The 22,328-nt window shown below is 33.5% G+C and overlaps 1 protein-coding gene across 1 annotated transcript; it reads left to right on the top strand.

The window, feature by feature from the left end:
- The first annotated feature begins 1,848 nt into the window (after positions 1-1,848).
- On the top strand, positions 1,849-2,388 carry LOC138348105 (uncharacterized). Its single transcript, XM_069296715.1, has one exon. It carries the CDS (start codon positions 1,849-1,851, stop codon positions 2,386-2,388), a length of 540 nt encoding a protein of 179 aa, XP_069152816.1.
- Positions 2,389-22,328: the final 19,940 nt, after the last annotated feature.

Raw genomic sequence — 22,328 nt, 5'->3', positions numbered from 1 at the left:
TTAGCTTAGAGGAGTTTATGGAGTTTAGGTGGTGGTATGTGACACTATCTAGACATTGCACAATATACTTTGAAGGGGTTATGTGGAGTTCCTAGGTATTGTTCAAGACCATTATTTGAATGTCATTTTTATGATGTATGAGCCTTAATGAATTAATGACTTATGTTAAAGAGTATGTAAGTAAATGAGTACCTAATCTAGTGACGTAAGAATTCCTTAGCTAAAGTGTGAATAGGGCAATAGGGATGATCTCTTCATGTCTTATCTTTGGAATCTTGAGGATGACTCTAGTTAAGAAAGTTGGTTGATTTTGTGGACACGATCTAAGCCTTAGGTAGTCTTAAGGATTGTTTAGGTAATCTTGAAGAGTTCATAATGGACGTTATTTTTTTGATTTACTTAAGTAGGTCTTTTGATAGAATTTGGAAAGAAAATGGCATAACATCTATATGTAGGTGATTGAGTGAGAATGATTCTATCCTAGGGAGTCTATAAGATCTATTGAGTGTGTATGCAAGGGATTGTATGGGCGATCGCTTCACAACTCACTCAAGTGAAACATAGAAGTCACCTTTTTGGTAGAGGAATCTTACCTTAATGTTTATGATACTTTCTAAGTATGTATGTGACTCATTATAATTAATCTTAAGTGTCGTTTAGTTTCATCTAGAGAGGGTGTATGTGCGGTATCTCTTTGTGTGACTTAACTGAATCGTAGCATAGCCTTGAGTGAGAAGATTACATACTAAAGGGTGTCTAAAATGATGAACAAAGTTCTTCACTGTATGAATTAATTCACTGTAACAGTGAATGAGGTTAGTGTAAAGTGACTTCTAAAAATGCTATATTTTGGTAAAATGTTTTCTTATGTGTTCCTTAATTACTAAATGATGCTATTATGAATATAATATGATATTTAAATGAAAAGATGCATATTTCAAATAATTGTCCGTTTTCATGATTTTTATGCATAAAGGCATATTTGTACATATGGTTGTACTGATTCCATGCTTTTATCTATTTTCAGTTCTTGGTAGGTGAAGAGCTTTGCAAAGTGAAGACTTGAAATTAGAAGATCGTTCAAGAGAAGCTGAAGTATGTCCTCACTTGACTCGAGGGCATATATGTCTTTTATGTTTCTTATTGAAGTATTGTAATAGACTAAGTATTTATATATTCATATTTTGAAGTTGGGCCGTGTCCCAAGTATTCTTGTATCTTAATATGATGAGATTGAGACTTAGTATTTCCAATTACTTTTATATGAAAGAGATTTTGAAGACTATATTATATTTTGTTAAAAGTTTTAATTCTGCACTATTCTTCACTATGTTTATGCATGAATAATATGAAAGGGCTTGTATAAGACCTCCGAGAGGTCGAGTATGTCGGGTTACAATTGGAGATTGTATCCTAACTTCTATTGTGTGGTTTTGGGTTGTGACAAGCATGGTATCAGAGCATAGGTTGGTAAAACTAGTATTAGGAATCAAGAAGTCTCATCTACTCTCGTCTAGTATAGTCTTGACCATCGGTGTGAGTCGCGACACATCTATGGGTGAGAGGCTATAGGAAGATAGAGTTTTCCTTCATTTCTACTCCTATGTCGTGCGGTAGAGTAAATGTTCTAATTATCCTTCTTATGAGTTTCCTTGTGTTTTCTAGGAGTTAAATACTAGAAGAATGACCTCTAGAAGGTTGGAAGAGGAGAGGGTGGATGAAGAGGTTCCCCCTCAAGTTGAGCAAGTTCCTCAAGGTGGGCAACTAGTTCAAGGTGATCAAAATTCCCAAGTTCCTCCCCAAGGTAATCCTATTCGTAATGTGTAAGGAGGTATTGAGGATCTGGAGATGTCTAATAGGCAGATTAGAGAGGATTTGATTGCTATAGCCCGAGCCGTGACTGTGAAAGCTAATTTGAATATGATGCCTAAGGTTGTGGAGAGAACTATGAAATCTGGGGTGAGAGATTCTGTGAGGATGAATCCTTCTATCTTTCTTGGATCTAAGGTAAATGAGGACCTTCAAGAGTTTCTTGATGGTGTGTACAAAGTTTTGAGTGCTATGGGGGGCACATCTTGGGAGAAGGCAGAGTTGGCTTTGTACCAATTGAGGGATGTTTCTCAAATTTGGTACACTCAATGGAAGGATAATAGGTCGAATGGATCAGGTCCTAATGAGTGGGAAGAATATAAGGAAGCTTTTATTGGTATGTGCTTTCCCCGAGAGAGGATAGAAATTAAGGTGGAGGATTTTATCATTCTCAAGCAAGGCAATATGAGTGTTGAGGGGTACTCTTTGAAATTCTCAACTTTGTCTATGTATGCCCCTTCTCTTGTGTCCAATCCAAGAGATGAAATGAGTTGTTTGTGGCAGGGGTATCCAACTTAGTGGTGGAAGAATGTCGTACCGCTTTGTTGCATGATGATATGACCTTAGCGAGACACATAGTGTATGCACAATCAATTGAAGTGTCTAACCTTAGAAGGATGTCTAGGGACATTAAAAGGAGTGTTGATAGTGATCAAGTGCAACCTAGCTTCAAAAAGTGGGTTCAAACTCAAGATCGACCTAGAGTTCCTAAGAAAAAGTTTTAAAAAGAAGGTGGTTCTAGCAATAGCAAACCTACATGTGCCACTTATGGTAAGCAGAATATTGGTGAGTGTCTTTTGGGTACGGGGATTTGCTTTGGATGTGGAAAATATGGTCACAAGGTGAGAGATTTTCCAAGAATTGCTTTGAAGAAGGAGGGTAAGAAAATTGAGCCTAGTTGTCAAAAGGAAGATGCTCCGACTATGAGGCGTTTCTATGCACTCCGAACTAGAGGTAAGAATCCGTGTGAGAGTGATGATGGTTGTATGTTCTTTTTATCTTGTTGTGATATGATTTCCTTCTATGTGGGGGAGTATGGTTTGTAAATGGGATAGAGTTCTTTGAATTTGTCGTTTGTGCATGAGGTTTAGGAGTTTGGTTGAAATTGAATTTCATTAAATTCTTGAATAGTGTGTTTTATGAAGGCTTGATTATGTTGTAAGATGTGTTTATATGGTATTACTTTTCATATTAGCATGTTTATATCATGAATTGCTTAAAATGTTTATTTATAAAATTCTAAATTGCTTAAAACCCATTGGTGCTTTAAGATTGCATGCTGTAAATTTTTGAAAAAATGACTGATTAATTCTTTGCCAAAAAATGTTGTGATGTGTTTAGAACTGATGTATATAAGTATGATATTGAATATAATAATGAGTTTTTACTATTTGGATTTAACAATGTGAGTTTAGTAGCAGCATGAGTTATAGAATTATTTTCTAGTTCATTGTTGTGTTGTGAATCTCTTGACTATGTGAAGTTGATGTTTCTTCTTCGATATGTGTTGTTAGGAATGGTTATTAACTGTAAGTTGAGTCTGTAATCTTGGAAGTGTTCGGAGAGTGACAAGTGTCATTCAAGGACGAATGTTATCCAAGTGAGGGAGATTGTAAGACCCTAAAAATTACCTAATTTAAATAGATCCAAACATGTTGATATTTATTTTAGAAGGTCATAAATATGTCCAATATATCGTATAGAGGCAGTAGCTAATGTATTAGGTGTGTTGGAAGTCAAACGTCAAGGGACGACTAAGACATTAGACAACTAAGACACCTAAATGTCTCTTATGTGGTTCTATGTGCTTATATTTTTTTCATTATGTTTAAAAGTTATTAACTGAGTTAATATATCATGAATCGGATGTTTTTGAAATTTCATGAAGTTTGGAGGTCAAACAACCAAGAACGTTCATGACGTTCGAATGATATGCCTTGAAGTGACCTTGTACGTGTAGGCGTGTTTTGTAGAGTTTTATGTGTTTGTTTTGTATGAAATTCAGGTGAGAGGTTTCAAACAAATAGAAAATCGTATTTGGGTCGAAAACGTCCGGGAAAATCATCCCTAAAAAGCATCTAAGGTTCCTTGTGGAAGGACCCAAAATGATTGGCATGGCAGTCCCAGGCAGACCCCAAACAGGCGGAGCAGTCAACGGCTCGTAGGCCTGTTGACTCCCCATAAAAGGGTGTCGTCGATGGGTATTTAACCATGGGAGGGAAAGGATCTTCGGAAAGCTACTGTAAACACCGACGGTGGCTAGAGATGTCCCGTGGAGGGCAAGTCGTCAATGATGTTGTTTTTCTGTGTACGTTGTTGCCAAGTTAAGGGGTGAATCGTAAATTCACCCAACATCTAAAGTTATTCATTGTAGTTTTATTAAGGGTATTTTGGGTACTTTTATTAAGTATATAAAGGGTAAACACCTTAAAGACTTCACTCTTCCAAATTGAAAACCCCAAATTCCTTAAGAAATCTTGAAGACTCCATTGATGTCCAAATTGAAGAAGAAGCATAGTGTGGCATTTTAAATGGAAATTATTCATAAAAGTTAATAATTATTATCTTTGAGTTATTACTTTTGATTCTTGAAACTTGTTTCATCAAAGAGTCCAACTCCAAAATGTTTTTCAAAGTTTTCTAAAGTGAATTATCTAATTTTCAGGATTCTACCATGGTTTCTTGCATAAATGATTTCTAAACATTGAATTATGTTATAATTGATATTTTATTAATTATTTTAACATAAATTACCCATGAACGCATGTATATTGATGAACCGTAGTTTTGATTACTTATTGGGTTACTTGATATTAAGCTAATATTGTTGAATTGTTATATAGTTTCTTATGGGCTTTCTCTTAGATTTCTAAAACTAGATTTAATTGTTGTAGATTTATTGAGTTTTAAGATTATTGCTTTGAATTATTATTCATGGCCATGAGTAAGGGCCTTTATGATGTTGAATTGGTTGATTTGACATTAAATTGAAGTGTGGATGACGGGATGAAGGTATGCTGCACCATTTTATTTATTTTGATGTTATATATACTTCAGTTATGTTATGATTTGTTTGGTCCACCTTTGGTGGCGGTCCTATGTGAATTGATGTGGCCTTGTCGGCATTACTTTCTAGAATATTGATGATCATGGTTTTGTCGTCACTACTTGAACTTATATAGCTATTTGTGTAGTTGATTTGATCATGTGTGATCATATCTACCTATATGTGAAAGTATGTGTTAGACTATTGAAACTATTTACTTAATAATGTTATGTTATAGCTATATGTTAGTATGCAGTCTTCGAGTTTATACATTGTTGATCCTAAATTGTCTACATGAGTCTAAAGTGGTTAGGTTGATAATTTTAAGGTAATGAATAGTATGACTAAATAAGGCTAAGGGTCATTATTAAGAGTCTAAAGGAAGATAGGCAATTTGTGTTAAATGGAAGTATGTTGTGTCTTCTTTGGATAGACTTGGGTCAATTACTTGATGCTTATGTGAATATGTGATGTCTTGACTTAGGAACCTAAAGGGTCTTTGTCTTGAATAAATGAATATAGGTGAGTCCTTGCATGATTATACGAAGGTCATTTTTATGGATTATAAAATCAAGAAGTAGGTAGCCATGATGGTATCCTTCATATAATGTGTGATGGACTTAAGATTGATTGGCTGGAACGACATCATATCATACCTTAGGAAAGTAATGATGAACTTCTTGTTGCCATAGTTAGATATAACCTACTGGACCTTGTTTTGGCTGGTTGAATGTAATTAAGTCATGAAGTAGATATGAGACCCATTCATCTGAAGCTTAATGAGAATTGATCTATGTGAACTAAGCCTAGCACGAAGTGAGTATGGTAAGGGAAAGTAGTTCTAGTTATGTATGAAACTAGATTACAGAGTATGACTTTCATATTCCTTAACAATGTGCCTACATGGGATGTGTCCAAGTTCTACCATGGGTAAGTAGAACAACCTCATCGAAGTAGGATAGAACTCCGGATTCCATGTCTTGCTATCATGGTCTATGTCGGTTATTTCCTATTATCATCATATGGAATACCTATTAGAATTAGAGTAGTTTATGGAGTTTAGGTGGTGGTATGGACGCTATCTAGGCATTGCATAATAGACTTTGAAGGTGTTATGTGGAGTTCCTAGGTCTTGTCCAAGACCATTATTTGAATGTGCTTTATGTGATGTATGAGTCTTAATGAACTAATGACTTATGTTAAGGAGTATGTAAATAAATGAGTACTTAATCTAAAGTGACTTAAGGATTCCTTAGCTAAAGTGTGAAGAGGGAATAATGGATGATCTTTTCATGTCTTATCTTTGGAATCTGGAAGATAACTCTAGTTAGGGAAGTTGGTTGATTTTGTGGACATTATCTAAGCCTTAGGTAGTCTTAAGGATTATTTAGATAGTCTTGAAGAGGGCACTATGGACGTTATCTTCTTGATTTACTTATCGAGGTATTTTGATAACCTTTGGGAAGCGAATTGCATATCATCTATGTGTTGAATATTGAGTGAGAATGCTTCTATGGTCGGGAGTCTACAAGATATCTTGAGTGTGTGTGTAAGGGATTGTATGGGTGGTCGCTTCACAACTCACTCAAGTGAACTTAGAAGTCACCTTTGGTAGAGGAATCTTACCTTGATGTTTATTATACTTTCTAAGTATGTATGTGACTCATTATAAGTAATCTTAAGGGTTGTTTAGGCACATCTAGAGAGGGTGTATGAGTGGTCTTTATTTGTGTGAATTAATTGAATCTTAGGATAGCCTTGAGTGATAAGATTACATGCTAAAGGGTGTCTAAAATGATGAACAAAGTGATTCACTGTACAGTGAATTAATTCACTGTAACAATGGATGAGGCAACTATAAAGTGACTTCTAAAAAGGCTATTTTTGTTAAGTGTTTTCTTATGTGTTCATTAATTGCTAAATGATATTCTTATGATTATAATATGATATTTAAATGACTAGATACACATTTCAAATCAATGTCCGTTTTCATGATTTTTATGCATAAAGCCATACTTAGTACATATCGTTGTACTAATTCCATGCTTTTATCTATATTTAGTTCTTGGTAGGTGAAGAGATTTGGGAAGTGAAGACTTGGACTTAAAAGATCGTTCAATAGAAGTTGATGTATGTCCTCACTTGACCGAGGGTATATATGTCTTTTATGTTTCTTATTGAAGTATTGTATTAGATTAAGTATTTCTATATGTATTTTGAAGTATAGGTCGTGTCCCAAGTATTCTTATGTCTTAAGATCATGAGATTGAGACTTAGTATTTATTTTTTCTTTTATTTGAAAGAGATTTTGAAGACTATACTATGTTTTGTGAAATGTTTTAATTTTGCACTACTTTTCACTATGTTTATGCGATGAATGATATTAAAAGGCTTGTATAAAACCTCTGAGAGGTCGAGTACGCTGGTTACAACCCGATATTATACCCTAACTTCTAAAGTGTGGTTTGGGTTGTGACACAGAGAATGAATCTGGAAAACAGAAAGGTTGTTCAAGTTGACAATGAAATGCACAATCATCTGATAGTGCACCTGTGGCCACAAATGGAGGTGAGTATAATCGCAAAATTTCACATAATTTAACTAGATCGGCTCAATATCAAGGTAGTGTGGCGCAAGGAGAAAGTATGCCTCCTGCATCTACTAAGTGTGGTAAAAACCATCCATGAAATTGTCGTGATAGATAGAGATGTTGTTACAAGTGTGGCCATGAAGGTCACTTAATGAGAGAGTTCCCGAAGAATAAGCAAGGTGGTGGATATCCGGACAATATAGCTCAATCTTCCTAAGTTTCTCCACCATACAAGGCTGCACCTAGAGGAGCCTCTTCTAATATTGGCGGAGGGAAAACCATATTTTTGCAATCACTGACCGCCAACAGAAATAAAACTATCCAGATATTGGTATGGGTATGATCAAAGTCCTTACTTTTGATGTTTATGCTTTGTTAGACATAGGAAAAAGTTTATCATTTGTAACTCCTTATGTTGCAAATCAGTTTGAAATTCTTCCGGAAAAGGTTTTCGAACCCTTTTGTGTTTTTACATATGTTAGGTAGTCTATTCTAGCGGAAAGAGTCTATTGTAATTGTACTTTTCCCATCAATCACAAGAACACCATGGACCATCTAGTAGAATTGGAAATGGTACATTTTTATGTCATTCTAGGTATGGACTTCCTCCATGCCTGTTTTGGATCAATAGATTGCAGAACTCGAGTTGTCAAGTTTAAATTTGAAATGACCCAGTCATAGAGTGGCTAGTAGTTCAGCAGTGCCTAACGGTCGTTTTATTTCATACCTTAAGGCAAGGAAGTTAGTCCGAAAAGGTTGTGTCTATCACTTAGTCCGAGTGAATGACTCAAGTGTTGAGGTACATTCCTTTCAGTCAGTTCCTATAGTTAGTGAGTTTCCTAAAGTCTTTCTTGATTATCTACCCGGAGTCCCTCCTGAAAAAGAGATAGACTTCGGCATAGGCATCCTCTCAGATGCTTGTCTTATATATATTCCGCAATACAAAATGGCAGTGGCATATTTAAAAGATATAAAGGAACAATTGAAAGATTTTTAAGATAAAGGATTCATTCGACCAAGTGTCTCATCTTAGGGAACTCCAGTCTTATTTGTGAGGAAGAAAAATGGTTCCCTTAGGATGTGTAGAGACAACCACCAATTGAATAAGGTGACCATCAAGAATACATATCCTTTCCCAAGGATAGATGATCTTTTTATTAACTTTAGGTTGCTTCTTGTTTTTCTAAAATTGACCTCAAATCAAGCTATCATCTGTTGAAAGTTAGAGAATGTGATAATACAAATAACTTTCATAACGAGATATGTGCTTGAGTTATGTCCTTTGGTTTGAGAAATGCACCTGCAGCATTCATAGGTCTTATGAACAGAGTATTCAAACCTTATTTAGATCTATTTTTCATCATTTTGATTGATGACATACTGGATGTTAAAGGAATATAGAAGATCATACTAGTCACCTAAGCATTGTTCTTTAGACTTTAAGAGATAAGGAGCTATATGTCAAGTTCTCCAATTGTGAGTTTTACTTTAAGTCTGTGGCATTCTTAAGACACATTGTTTCTTGTGAAGGGATTAGAGTTGACACTCAGAATATCATTGCAGTTCACAGTTGGCCTAGACCCAAATCTCCAACATATATAAGGAGTTTCTTGGGCTTGGCTAGTTATTATCAAATAATCGCGTAGGCAAAATAATAGATTTCAATGTAGAAGATTTTTAATATTGTGGTACAAATATAAGAATTGAAGGAAAATAGTAGAAGAAGTTTTCATGGAAAAATTCTATACATAAAAACATGTAAGAAGACAAATACAAATAAAATAATTAACTAAATATTGTAGTGCATACAGAAAGGGTGTTTAAAATTGAAAAGTTCCATACATGTTTCCATTCTAGTATATTTTCCATCCCAAACGATAATTGTCATATTAACTTCATTACAGATGATAAAGTAAAGTGAAAGTATGTTCAGACGATTTATTGAAGAGGACAGAGTTATAGACTTAGAGAATTTCATGGGAGGGAAAATTGGTACTAAGTATTGAGGAAAGATATGAGACAGAGGAAGAAAGGAGTAGTAGAACGATGATAGGAGCTAGATTTCGGCACCACGTTGAAAAACATTTAGAAGTAATTTAATGGAAAACGGTGAAATTTGGTTGAAGAGTGTTTTTGAAGAAGAATGTAGGAAGGATTCGGAAGGTGATTTGGTTGGAGAAGCTTAATATGCAGTGTTTTATTTTTGTGGCGCCGTTGGGAACATGAACACCGTAATTGAAGAATCGTGTAGGTGTTAAAGTTCAAAGGTAGTGATGTTTGAGTACGAGGTTTATGGAGGCAGCGGAAGGGTAGTTTTTCATATATTTAAGTAAAAAATAATTCCTTTTCTCTTAATGTGCTATGTCACTACTTGAATATTTCCTTTTATATATAAACTAGGTAAATTACTTTAGGTAAATTACTTATGCTTTGCAAAGGATAGAACTATTTTATTAAGCTTATATATCGTCATTCAGTAATATTCGTATTTTCGATACATACACTACATTGTCAAGAACATTTTATCTTAAGGCAAAGCATTCCTCAAAAATCGTTAAGTGCACTATTTGTTTTAATTTTCATTTTTTATATTAATATTATGAGTCATAGATGTATTTTAATTATGAAAAAGAAGTCTAAGAAAATCTCCTTGGAAACAATTTGTCAGATGTAATGAAATTTTTAAAATTCAAACAAGTTGTAAAGAACATCATCAAATGTTCAAATAGAGAACAAGAATGTCGAATGACAACACTCCAGAGTAAAGTGGAACATCATGTCACTACAAGATCATAAGTAGCTAAATTCAATGGAAGACCCTCCATCAATTTTTTTTTAATTACTCTTTATCCACCTATTGATTCCAAAAGGCCCTTTTCATCCACTTATTGGGTCCAAAATACCCTTGTTATCCACATTTGGGTTCAAAATTGACCACTTCTTTAATTTTTTCAAAATTAAATTCTTTAAAAACTTTTTAAAATGCATGGCGTTCAACTTTTGGTTATAATTTAATTTATTCATATAAACCAACCTACTACCCACTCATTAATAACTAAACCCCACCCAAGTAATAATCCAACGATAATATAAAAATCGTCATAAACACTACTAAAGCACAATGAAATTATATATTCCTGAAAATGACATCTAAAATTATTTGAGTCCGAATCGAAGAACCAATTAAATTTAGATTGAGCCGTTTATTTACGAGGACTCTTTTAATAGTATTGATTGAATTTATAAATTTATGATTAAAGGTAAAGAAGTAATACATCCCGAATTAATTCATGCACTTTTTAAAAATATAATTTTATAAATACTTATGATTTTTTTAAAAACCTTTAATATATTATTTGGAAAAAAAGTTACCTATGAAGTAACATCACATAATTGAGACGTCTTTAAAGTTTATCGATAATTTTTATTTAGACACTTGAATGTATGATAATTACCTCTATAGAAATTTTTGAGTCAAATTTTTAAAAACACTCAATTGACAGTAGATTTTCTTTTGTTGCATTAATAATGTGACGGGTTTGTTAATTTGGAGGGGTTTAATGAGTTTTGGGTGGGTAGTGGATTGATTTATAAATTATACTAATATATTAAATTATAACGAATAATTGAGCGTCACATATTTTAAAAAATATTTAAATAGTTTAAACATAAAACTGTTAAATAAGTCATCAATTTTAAACGAATATGTGGATGACAAGGGTATTTTGGATCCAATAGGTGGGTGGAAAGGGTATTTTGGAGCCAATAGGTGGATGGACGGTTATTTTGTACCATTTCTAATACTTTAAGGGTATTTTAGGCCTTTTTCCGTAAAAAAAAACATTACTTTTCAAAAAATCAAGCAGAAAAATATGTTTTTTATTATTATATTTTTCAAAAAGATAGTCTTTCGGGTTATTTCCAAATTTATACTTCACAAATTAATTTGAAAGAAGCCAAAAGAAAGAGTAATTACTTCTTTATGAAAAAAATTGAAAACTTATCAAAAGAGTGAGTTATCACTACAAAAAAATGATATCTAATGATTATTAATAGCATAATTATCACTAAATATGTATTTTAGAGGCAATTGGTACTTTGTATGATAAACTAATTTGGGCAAGCAAGAGCGAAATCATTTAAGGTTTCTAGAAAAAGTTTTTCAGTTATTCCGCATTAGTTATCAAATAATTTTTGTTGTGTGCTATCAAATATAGCACACTACACAAGAAATTTTACCAAAAAGTATATGTAGAAAATATGCAATTTTACCAAAAATTATATGAAGAAAATAAGTAAAATAGGACAAAAGAAACTATAAATTTATAATCATCCTCACTGGAATTTTGAACATAATTAAAAAAAGTCACCAAAATTGCAAAAAGAAGTTGCAATAGATACATGAATAACTATGATTCAAAGTACAAAATTAAGTTACATTAGATAGGAGGAAGAAAACTTTATAAGAATATTCTATTTGAATTCGAAAAAAACATACAAATAATAATGGTAGAAATAAAAGATTTGTTTACTAAAGAACCAAATCTAATGAATTCAACCATCAACCATTTATACAGTGTATCACATGCAATTGAAATGGATTTCTTTTGTTTTTATGTTGAACCATATAGAAAGGAAAACAAGAGAAGATCAACTTTAATCATCCCTTCTCCCACATTAACAAAGTTAAAAAAAGGTCACGAAAATAGGAAAAAGAAATTGTCATAGTTACATGAATCACTATGACTTATAGTAGAGACCACTATGACTTATAGTAAAGATTAAGCTGCATTAAAACTTTCAAGAATGCAACAAATTTCATAAAAGCTCAATTAATGTATTTGAATTCGACTACCCTATAGCGGGAAAAAGTCTACAAAATATAGTTGCATGAAATTCCTCTATTTATATATAACATAGTGTAGTGGGAACAAATATTGATTGTGCCTTATCGGAAATGTTACAAATCTTCAAAAAAAGTTACAGCTCTTCAAAAAGGGCACAAACTTTCATGAAAGTCATAAGTTTCATAAAAGTTGCAACTCTTAATATAAGTCATAATTTTTTATAAAATTCAAAATTCTTTAATTTTCAGAAAAGTCGCAACATTTCATGAAAAGGGTACGTTAGTTTTTGAAATATATAATTTTAAAAGGAAATAGTGGTTAATGATGGAGCCACATAGGCGGGCCCAGAGTTCTTAAAACTTTATATATGAATAAATGATAAAGAGGGAAATGTATTTTAATTTATAATTTGTACTGTCAATTATAGTTTTAAGTACAAATAAGTATGATATTATGTATTTCTACAGTTGTTTGACAATATATGCATTAACATTTATTTTTATATTAACTCCTTCCTTACTCAATTTGTACTCCGTCATTGTGTACCCTAATAACATATAAAATAACTAAAAACACCTCCAGACAACATAAATTTTATCATTTAAATTATTTAAAAGAAAGTAATAGAAAAGACAATCAATTTGTCAGTACTAGATTACAATAAAAAATATAAATATAAAACCTTTTGCTTGTTGGAATAAAGTTTAAATGATTAATCTCTCAATTGTCTATAGATTTTAATATTTAAACTTGAAATTATTTATTAAAAAAAAAGATTTTGAGCCATTTGTTTTGGAAATGGAAAATATTTAATGATCTTATCAAATTTCATGGTCAGATACCATCAAAAAAAGGAAAGAAAATAAACAATATACTTTAAATATTTTGTGCACTAAATCCATAATTATTTAAATTATATAATATATGATATTTGTATAAAGTAAATAAGCACATTATTAATTTTTGTAGGGTTCAAATGCCAAACAGTTATTATTTATTTCGTGTAGTACTACTTTTTATTATTTAAAAATAATAACACAATAATATTATGTTATTTCTCAAACTATTAAAATTCCAACGCTTCGCGCGAAAATTTTATATCACAAAATTAATAAAATATTACTTAAAATATATCCGACATTATAACTAAAATAGTATATTATTTTAACACCCCATATCTGAACAAACTAAAAATTGTAGATTTACAAAAGTTGCAGGCGCCACGACGGAAGCCAACTGTGGACCGTCCATCGAAGTATGGTATGTTGGTCGACTCCGTTGATGGGCCAGAGCTGACTTTCCGTCCTCAATCGCGAATGACGGTCGACCAATATGGACTTTCAGTTAACTCCGATAGCTTATAAGTCAGGGGTTCTTTTATTTTATTCCTTGTTAGTTTGGCCCCTAAGCTACATCATTTAGACCCTAAATAAGGAGGTTTTAGTCACTTTAAGCCTAAAAACATAACTAGAACTTAACTTAGTCAAAATCATTAATCAAAACATAGAAAATTTAGACACAAGAGAGGAGAAAAAGTTTGACAAACCTTAGAGAATGCATATAGTTTCCATCAGTTGTAGCTAAGAAATATAAGCATTTCTCCGTGGAATTCGTCACCAGGTATGTGGGATTTCACTAGAGGATCCTTTCACCATTGGATCCTTATATTTCTGTAAGATCGTTAATTGGCTTATCATGATTAGACCTAGGGTTTCTTGAACTTTAGCAGATTATTATTAATTAGTTAATTATATATTCCAATTAAGATTTCCATGTTATTAATTAGTTTATTGCATGAATTTTTGGAAACCTTGTTATGTGTTTCTTTAGTTCTTGAATTACAATTGTTAGGTCAAATATTTAAGTTATTCAATTTACATGCGTCTGTTATTATTACATAATTACAAAATTAATTGTTGCATTTTTCGTTTGCATGTTGAGTTTTGAGTTATCCATTACCATTTAATTACTTCATTCTTGAGAGTATCACAACACCGAATTGGACTAGGGTTCAGCATTCCAAATAGTCCCAGAACTATTGGACACGTATTTTGTAAGTCTCCTAGATTAGCATCAATTTGGTGATCACTCAAGCATGCCTCTATACCTCTGGCAGAGTATATTGGATCCTCTTGATGTGGCGTATAAATCGTATTACACAGTTAGCTCATGTGGTTTTATTATTTGTTATTAGTAGCTCCCACTATTTAGTGAGATTCCACTGCATTTACCATGTTTCAGTTTTTAGTCTCAGCATGTTATAACTTGATCATTTCATTCAGATTAGTCATATTCAATATTTCAACATCTATATCATGTTAAGATTATTTCATTACTTTATTGCTTTATTCAGTTATATGTTATTTTAGTTTCAGTATATCCTACATGCTCATTACGTTTCAAGTATTGATGCATACATGCGCTACATCTTCTCATTTATTAGGTTCTAACCATCAGTGGTAATTCTTCAATCTCTGAGAAAAATAGTCATGAGTTTCTTTTAAGTATTTTTAGTCCTTTAGTTTCACTTTTGCTCGACTTAGCTGGGCCTTATCCAAACATTTCTAGTTAGTTTGAGACTATTTTTATACATAGTTAGATTTCGCTTAGAATTGAGTAAATATCCTTTTTGTATTAAACTCATCAGTTTCATATATCGCAACTACAATATATGGAAATTCCCAATCATTCGTTTTATTTATGATTATAGCTTCCACATGAGTTTATTAGTTAGTTTATCTTTAGTATGAGAATGATCATATAAGCAGTGTTAGCTCTGGATCACTTGTGGTCCTAAGTTTCCTATCCACGTCTCATGGGTAGCTTCGGGCATGACAAAACTGGTATAAAAGCACTTGGTTCAGGTATCTTAGCATGTTTGAAAAGCCTCACTAAGTATATACCTTTTCATGGGTGTGAAGTGCACCATATCCAATGAGAGGGAGACTACAAAGTGTTTTAGAAAAATCCTCATTTTCTTGTTACTGTTATCGTGCATAAGGTATGATATAATTCCAAACTTACTTGATGTTTTGAACTTTAGATCATGCTCCTGCGTAGAGTTAATGCCAAGAACGGATACGCAGCTCCACCAGCCCAGAGCAAGAGGTCTCAAATGATGAATTCAGGAATTCTATTCAGATGTTTGCTTAGAGTGTAGTCAATATGAACAATCAATAGGTTCATGATCCTATGAATTCCAATGGTGTGTCGACAACAGAGAGGGTCCTAGACTTTGTTAGGATGAATCCGCTAGAGTTTTACAATCACAAGTTGGAAAATATCACCATAATTTCTTGAACGAGAAGATCTTTGAGGTGGTGCAGTTCACTAGAGATGAACAGGTTTAGTTTGCATCTTACCAGATGAAAGATATGGCTCATATCAGGTACACATAGTGAAAAGAGAACATTGGTAGAGATGCTGCTCCTATTACTTGGGATTTCTTCAGCAAAATCATCCTGGACAGTTTCTTTCAGTTAGTGTTAAGGGAGGCAAAAGCTCAGGATTCTTGAATATTAGAGAAGGTAGTATGATGGTCCAAGAGTATGGGCTCATGTTTTCCTAACTCCAGGTATGCTCCTTGTATTGTTGCTGATTGCAGAGCTCAGATGAATATGTTCTTGTGGAGCATGTAAGATTGGTGATACGGACTGCAAAGTGTTCCACACCTCTTTGTCATCTAGTGTTCTATCCCCAAGTTCTGTAATTATCAGAAAGGTAGTGCGTCAGGCTCTAAGTCTCAAGGTATTATTTCGGTACCAAGACTATAACACCCCAAAAATTAATTAGGGAAAGATAGAGCCTAACATGAGTGTGTCATGAGCTTATAAGGTCTTACAATGACTAATTTTAATCTTTAGAGGAATTATATGATGTTTGGTAGAGTTTTGAGGTTAAACATCCACGAACGCCCAAGATGACTTGAAACTAGTTAAAGTTGAACTAGTGTGTGGTAGTGTTTTGTAGTCAATTTTTAGGGTATAATTTTGGATGAAATTTATTATAGATGGTTCTTAAACATATCTTCACATGTAAAGGGTAGAAAAGTTTGAGAAAAACTCCCCGGAGACCACCCTAAGGGTCCCAAAATAGGACCAAAATATGGACCAAGCAAGCTGTTGCGCAACAAATTTTATGCGGGCCGACACGAACCATTCTGTCTCAAAATTTTTGAGAACCAAGAATTGAAAATTCCTCCAAGAAGCATAGTGACCTCCCTAATTTGGCTGCTTTGTTTTTATGTCAAATTAGAATTGTTTAAAATGTCCATTAAGTGCAGGGGTTTTTTGGGAAGTTTAGGGATTAATTATTGGCGGTTATTTTAGTTATTCAAAGTGTACATAAACTGTACAATAGAAATTTAGACCCTAGATTTCAAATTAAAACCTTTATCTCCCAAATTTATCCCAAAACAACCATTAAAGAAGAAGATAAATTGTTGGTGTCTTCACCGGGTTCTAGACACTAGCCAAAACCGGCTTCATTGACCTATAAGAGGCCGGAGACAAGCCTACATACGTCATCGGTACATCCTCTAGGTAAATTTTAGCAGAAAATAATAAATTTTTACTTACTTGAAGTATACATAGACTTCATAGTAGGATACATTATAATCATATAAGTTTCTCTACATCAGTTCATAATAGTTCACAACAACCTTGTAATACCAAGATACTCAACTAAATCAAATAATCATATCATAAAATATAAAATTTCAAGAATGGCACCAATACAATGTCTAAAAATAATCGAGAAAGAATTCTAGTGGAACATATTCCACTATCTCAAGCATACATCTAAGCAAGAATATAAAAAGCAAGCGTCCTTGAAAGCATGAGGGACTACCAAGTCCGGATAAATGCTCCACGTCCGGATAGCCTCAGCGTTGTCTCGTAAACTCTAGCGTCCACCTGTGCCTGCACTTAAAAGTAAAGAGTTTTATGGGATTCGTACACAATTGTACTAAGAGATATCTCCTAACGATATTATTTATGGAATGTCAAGTCAGTGGACATGCCAAAATTGGAATAGGAAAGTCACGCCATAAGAGTAACATACATCATCATACATATCATATTGCACACAACACATAACATATTACATATAGGATATAACATATTGCATATAAAACATATCCAATTTCATTTCATTAGATCATACACCATGAGACCTTTGAATAATGGACTTGACATTAGGACTTCCCAAAATGAGGGTTCAACACTTGGGACCTCAAATAGGGAACCTTCTTTAGCAAACACAGAGTCTGCACCATTCATTCATACGTACTTCATTTTCATTCATTCGTAAGCTAGTGTAAACACCAGCCATACCTAGGATAAAATTTAAGACATTCATCGGCTTCGATGTGCAATGACCAAGAATGACCTAGTGTCATTACAAAAGTCTACCTCTCTTCTTGATTATCTTCTCCTAACACCTTGAATATCGTTCATTTTATTATGTGTATTACTTGAGGCTGACCTCATTCTTTCGTTGGGAACTTTAAGCTTAACTTACATAGATTATGTGAGCATCATAAAATCTAGTGTTCAACCCCACATAGAAAAGAGGTCGAACACCGGCCAAAGTGAACCAAAAAATGGTAGCGTATGTAGGGAATCAAATCCTTCTACAACCCTATATTAGCAGTATAGGTTCAAAGACTAGGAGATATAAAGAGACCCATACCAGTCCGGACGGACATTTTCATCTCATGAGAATTACACGAACCTCTACCTTCACGAAATAAGGAATCACAATTTACGGCTAGCCTATCGGTTCTTATTATAAAGTTTCATTACATTCATCTCATACATTATAGAAGCTTGCTTCTTTCATGAGGCATCATAGATCATTAGATGATTTGCCATCTCATGATAAGGATTAAGTATGCTTTAACTTCAATACTTTCATTAGAGTGTTTGTAGAGACTGCTCTCTTGATTAACCTTACACTTTCATAGGTGAGTACCTCTTGGTAACATTTACTTAGACTCATTTGAGTTTTATCTCACCTTTCACATTAGCTTCTTATCAAGTTGTCACCACATTCATTCACTTTAGCACATTTGCTCTTCATTATTACTCACCCCTTCTACGTGAATGTTCATTTCATCGTATGCCAATACACTTGGCCCTTCAATGTGTGTCACACTTTTACCTAACCGCTCTTGGGTTTCATCATCTCTTCACGTAACATCTTATTTTTCCTTACTTTTAAACGTTTTTTAGACTTATGAGTCCACACATACAATCCATGAGGCTTCATTCATAGTTCGTCTAAGTGATTCATATTTACCAAAGATTATGTGGTACAAGACTTATGCATCTTGTAGGTATGCCAAGATACCGATTTCGATCCTTAGAGGCAACATTAATTAAATATATGTTCACGTACCACTTATGTGTCAATACGGGATTGGGAAAAGAAACCCAATATCAAATCTTGAGCAACACTTAACTTATATTAACTTGATAATTGCATTTTTTATATTTTGGGGATCCTTGTTCAATACCCATAACTCTCATAATATTTCCTTTCTTTTCCTCCTCTCTTTCTAGTTTAATGCAAGGAGTTTGTGGGATCAATCCTCCACAAGCTCATTCTTTTTCTCTTACTTTATCTCCTAACTTTCTCACCTATGCAAGAGGTTGTGCGTTCAATCCCCACTCACCACATTTATTTTTCTCCTTTATTTTTCTCCTAACTCTTTAATCTATTCAAGAGGTTGTGGGTTCAATCCACACTCACCACATTTATTTTTCTTCTTTATTTTTTTCTCCTAACTCTCACATCTATTCAAGACCTTGTGGGTTCAATCCTCACTCAGCACATTTACTTTTGTCCTTTCCTTTTCTCCTAACACTCTCTTCTGTTCAAGAGGTTGTGGGTTCAATCCCCACTCATCACAATTTTTACTTTTGTATTTCTCATGAAGTTTTTATGTAATTTGCATTTGGTGAGGTCTTGGCTTCTATTTCCAATGACCTCACAATATTTTTTTAAAACATAGCTATTATTTTTTATTCTTGGCCGGATCACCAATTTCCAGCAAGCTGCAAAATTTGGTCTCTTCCAATCAATTTTGTCTCTTTCTTATGTTGATTTTTGTAGTATTTTGGGTGACATTAAGTCAACCACCTTAACCTAATACGAACATCATGTTTTTAACATTTTTATACACGTGAAATACAACATATTAACATACAAAATTCAGGCAGCAAATATAGTAAATTTTCAGCACGAACATGCTCAAAATAGTCAACTTAATATACTTTTACTTAATATAATTTTCATCCCTTACATGATTTCTGAATTCACATTTAACACATAATCACAACCAGACATAAAGTTATCTACCAGAATACATACCAACGCATGCTTTGAATCTTTCAAAGAATCTAATGACAGGGGCATGCAACAGGGACAACCTTAGTTTTTCAATCATGATTACACTTAACCTTAAGGGTCTCTTTGGAAAGGGACCAAGATAGAAGAAAACCCATATCTTAATATCGTTCGAACTTTGTTTCAATGCTTCCAATTCCCACGACACCACTACCTCACTACCCAAATCCCAAACACATCTGTCGAGAAGAATTTTGTTGATTTTTGTTTTTAGCTTAGATTTTTGTTTGAGTTTTTGTGTGTAAGTTCTTCAAGAGTGAATAACTATTATTTTCTGTTCTGCTACTGAAATAACACGTGATAATGAGATTGATATATGTGAGAATGAGTGGATTAGGATTAGGATAGTTAGGTGGAGACTTAGTCAAACTAGGACTCCTCATTATTTATTAATTTTCTTATTTTTGTTATTAAAAATGTTTTTCCCTTACTTAAAACATATTTTTAAATATTAATTCAACTAATTAACTTAATAAAATTAAATAAATTTAATCGTTGCTTTCACTAAGGCTCGAACCTGGGTGGAGCTAGATTTTGCTTAAAGGGTCAAATTTGCAACCTCTACCTAAATTACCCCTCCACCATATTAATTAATTAATTAATTAAATATTTAGTGCAATTAAAATACTACCCTTAACCTTGAAAAAACCATTTTACCCCTAGACCCTCCAAACTTTAGATTATCCCTTTTTAAGTCCGGTTAAGACTCATCCAGGTAAATCTTCATATTCTTGTGCCATACATGGCTGGACCCAACCTTTCCTAGATCAATAAACTCACAAAGTTATTTTTCTTGGATGTTGCAGAGGTTCAGAAGTCTGGTTCTACGTGCATCAATCTGTTTGAACTCTGTCTAATCTAGGCATTCCAGATACATTAGGCATTACTTAGCATAGTAATTTAATGGGTTTTTACATTATCCCCCCCCCAGGAACATTCGCCCCTGAAATACACTCCAAATCATTTTAAAATAAAGAGGTCTATTTTCAAAAAGATTTTAACATACTTGACACTTTTCTCTTTGTGAATTTCTGTTTCACACTTACTCTGGATAATGCATATTACTCAATCTTATCTGAAGCTTCATATTTGAGATTGAGGAACTTCTTCTCAATCCCACTTAACTTGATGCACCTAAAAACTCATGCACCATAAAAAAGATCATGTATGCGCTATACAAAAATTGCAACATGACATGCAAACATGAATTCATTTTAACTCACATAGTGCAATTATTACACTTACGATTTTGGACTTACAACAACAAGTCGACTATTGAACTAAAACATAGAGTTTCTTACACAAAACCATCCTTAGGAGGAGTATATCTAACTTCTTAGGTAACATCTTGTTGTCCTTAAGATTTGAAATTATATGGCTTTGTTGAATTGATCCACGCCTTGTTCATTTATACCCTATCTCTCTTGGCAACTGAGACCTCACAACCCTTGTTAGATAGTTTATAGTAGCATAAAATTAATGTAAAAAATCCATACCTAAGCTATTAAATGCTTTTTGTTGGTGAATATTTGATTCACATATTAGTAGGTTGGTGCACATCCTTGAGACCTACTAGATGCTTCTTATTAATAGACTAAGGAACTGCCTTCTAAACTAGTCTCATAAAAGCATACAACATAAATAAACACATAAGACACATACGTCAGCAACCAACATGATGACTCCAACATATTATCTTCAAACTAGTGCATAAAACCATACAAATGAAAAACTTATTAAGGATATGCACTTGATATATCCCTAGAGGTGTCTTCCCCTGCAGCCCTAGACTTGACTGCGAAGAATTGCTACCTCCTTTGAGCCTCCTCACTTGGACCATTCGGATAAACTTTCTCCATCCCTTTTTCTCGACCTCTCATATACACATAATACTTTATCCTGTGACCCGGTTTGCTACAACTATAACAAGCGTTATATCCCCTCATACACCCCCCTCTTGAAGTTTTCCACACTTCTTACAAGGGTGTTTTTCCTGAGGTTTATCTACTTCACTGTTTCTCTTAACTCTAGGCTCGGAATCCCTATCATAGCGACCCTTGGACGAACTTGACTCCCTTTTATGGGAGAGTCGTGATACGCTCAAACATACTTCTCAAATAAGAAGTAAAGCGGTCGTGTCAAGTAAATATCCCAACTAAAAAGGTTGGGATCGTTCCCACGAGGAAAATAGTTTAGACTTAACTTCAATCTATTATTACTATTGTTCAGTCAATTATTTCCCTAGAAAGCAAAAATGATAAAGTGGTTGTTTTCTTTTTCTAAATAAATGAAAATAATTAGCGAAATTGAAGAAGACAACTAACAGCTTCAAATGTTGGATTTTAATCAATTAATAAAAGTAACTAGGGTTTACGTGTTCCCCACAGGTTCAAAACTTCATAATTCTAACTATAAAAACTCTTTCCTAGTATCTTGCATGCAAAGTCATAAGTTATGTATTTCTGAATCCTTGGTCCGGCATCTAGAAAATTTCACTCCGCACGTTGGTCCGGCTACGTGTGTTGCTATACTAACCCTTATCTTTACCTCATATTAAACATTGTAT

Source organism: Solanum lycopersicum, chromosome 4, assembly GCF_036512215.1.
Source record: "Solanum lycopersicum chromosome 4, SLM_r2.1".
NCBI lineage: Eukaryota > Viridiplantae > Streptophyta > Magnoliopsida > Solanales > Solanaceae > Solanum > Solanum lycopersicum.
Note: the sequence above shows the minus strand (reverse complement) of the source record. Positions and strands in the feature narration are given on the sequence as shown.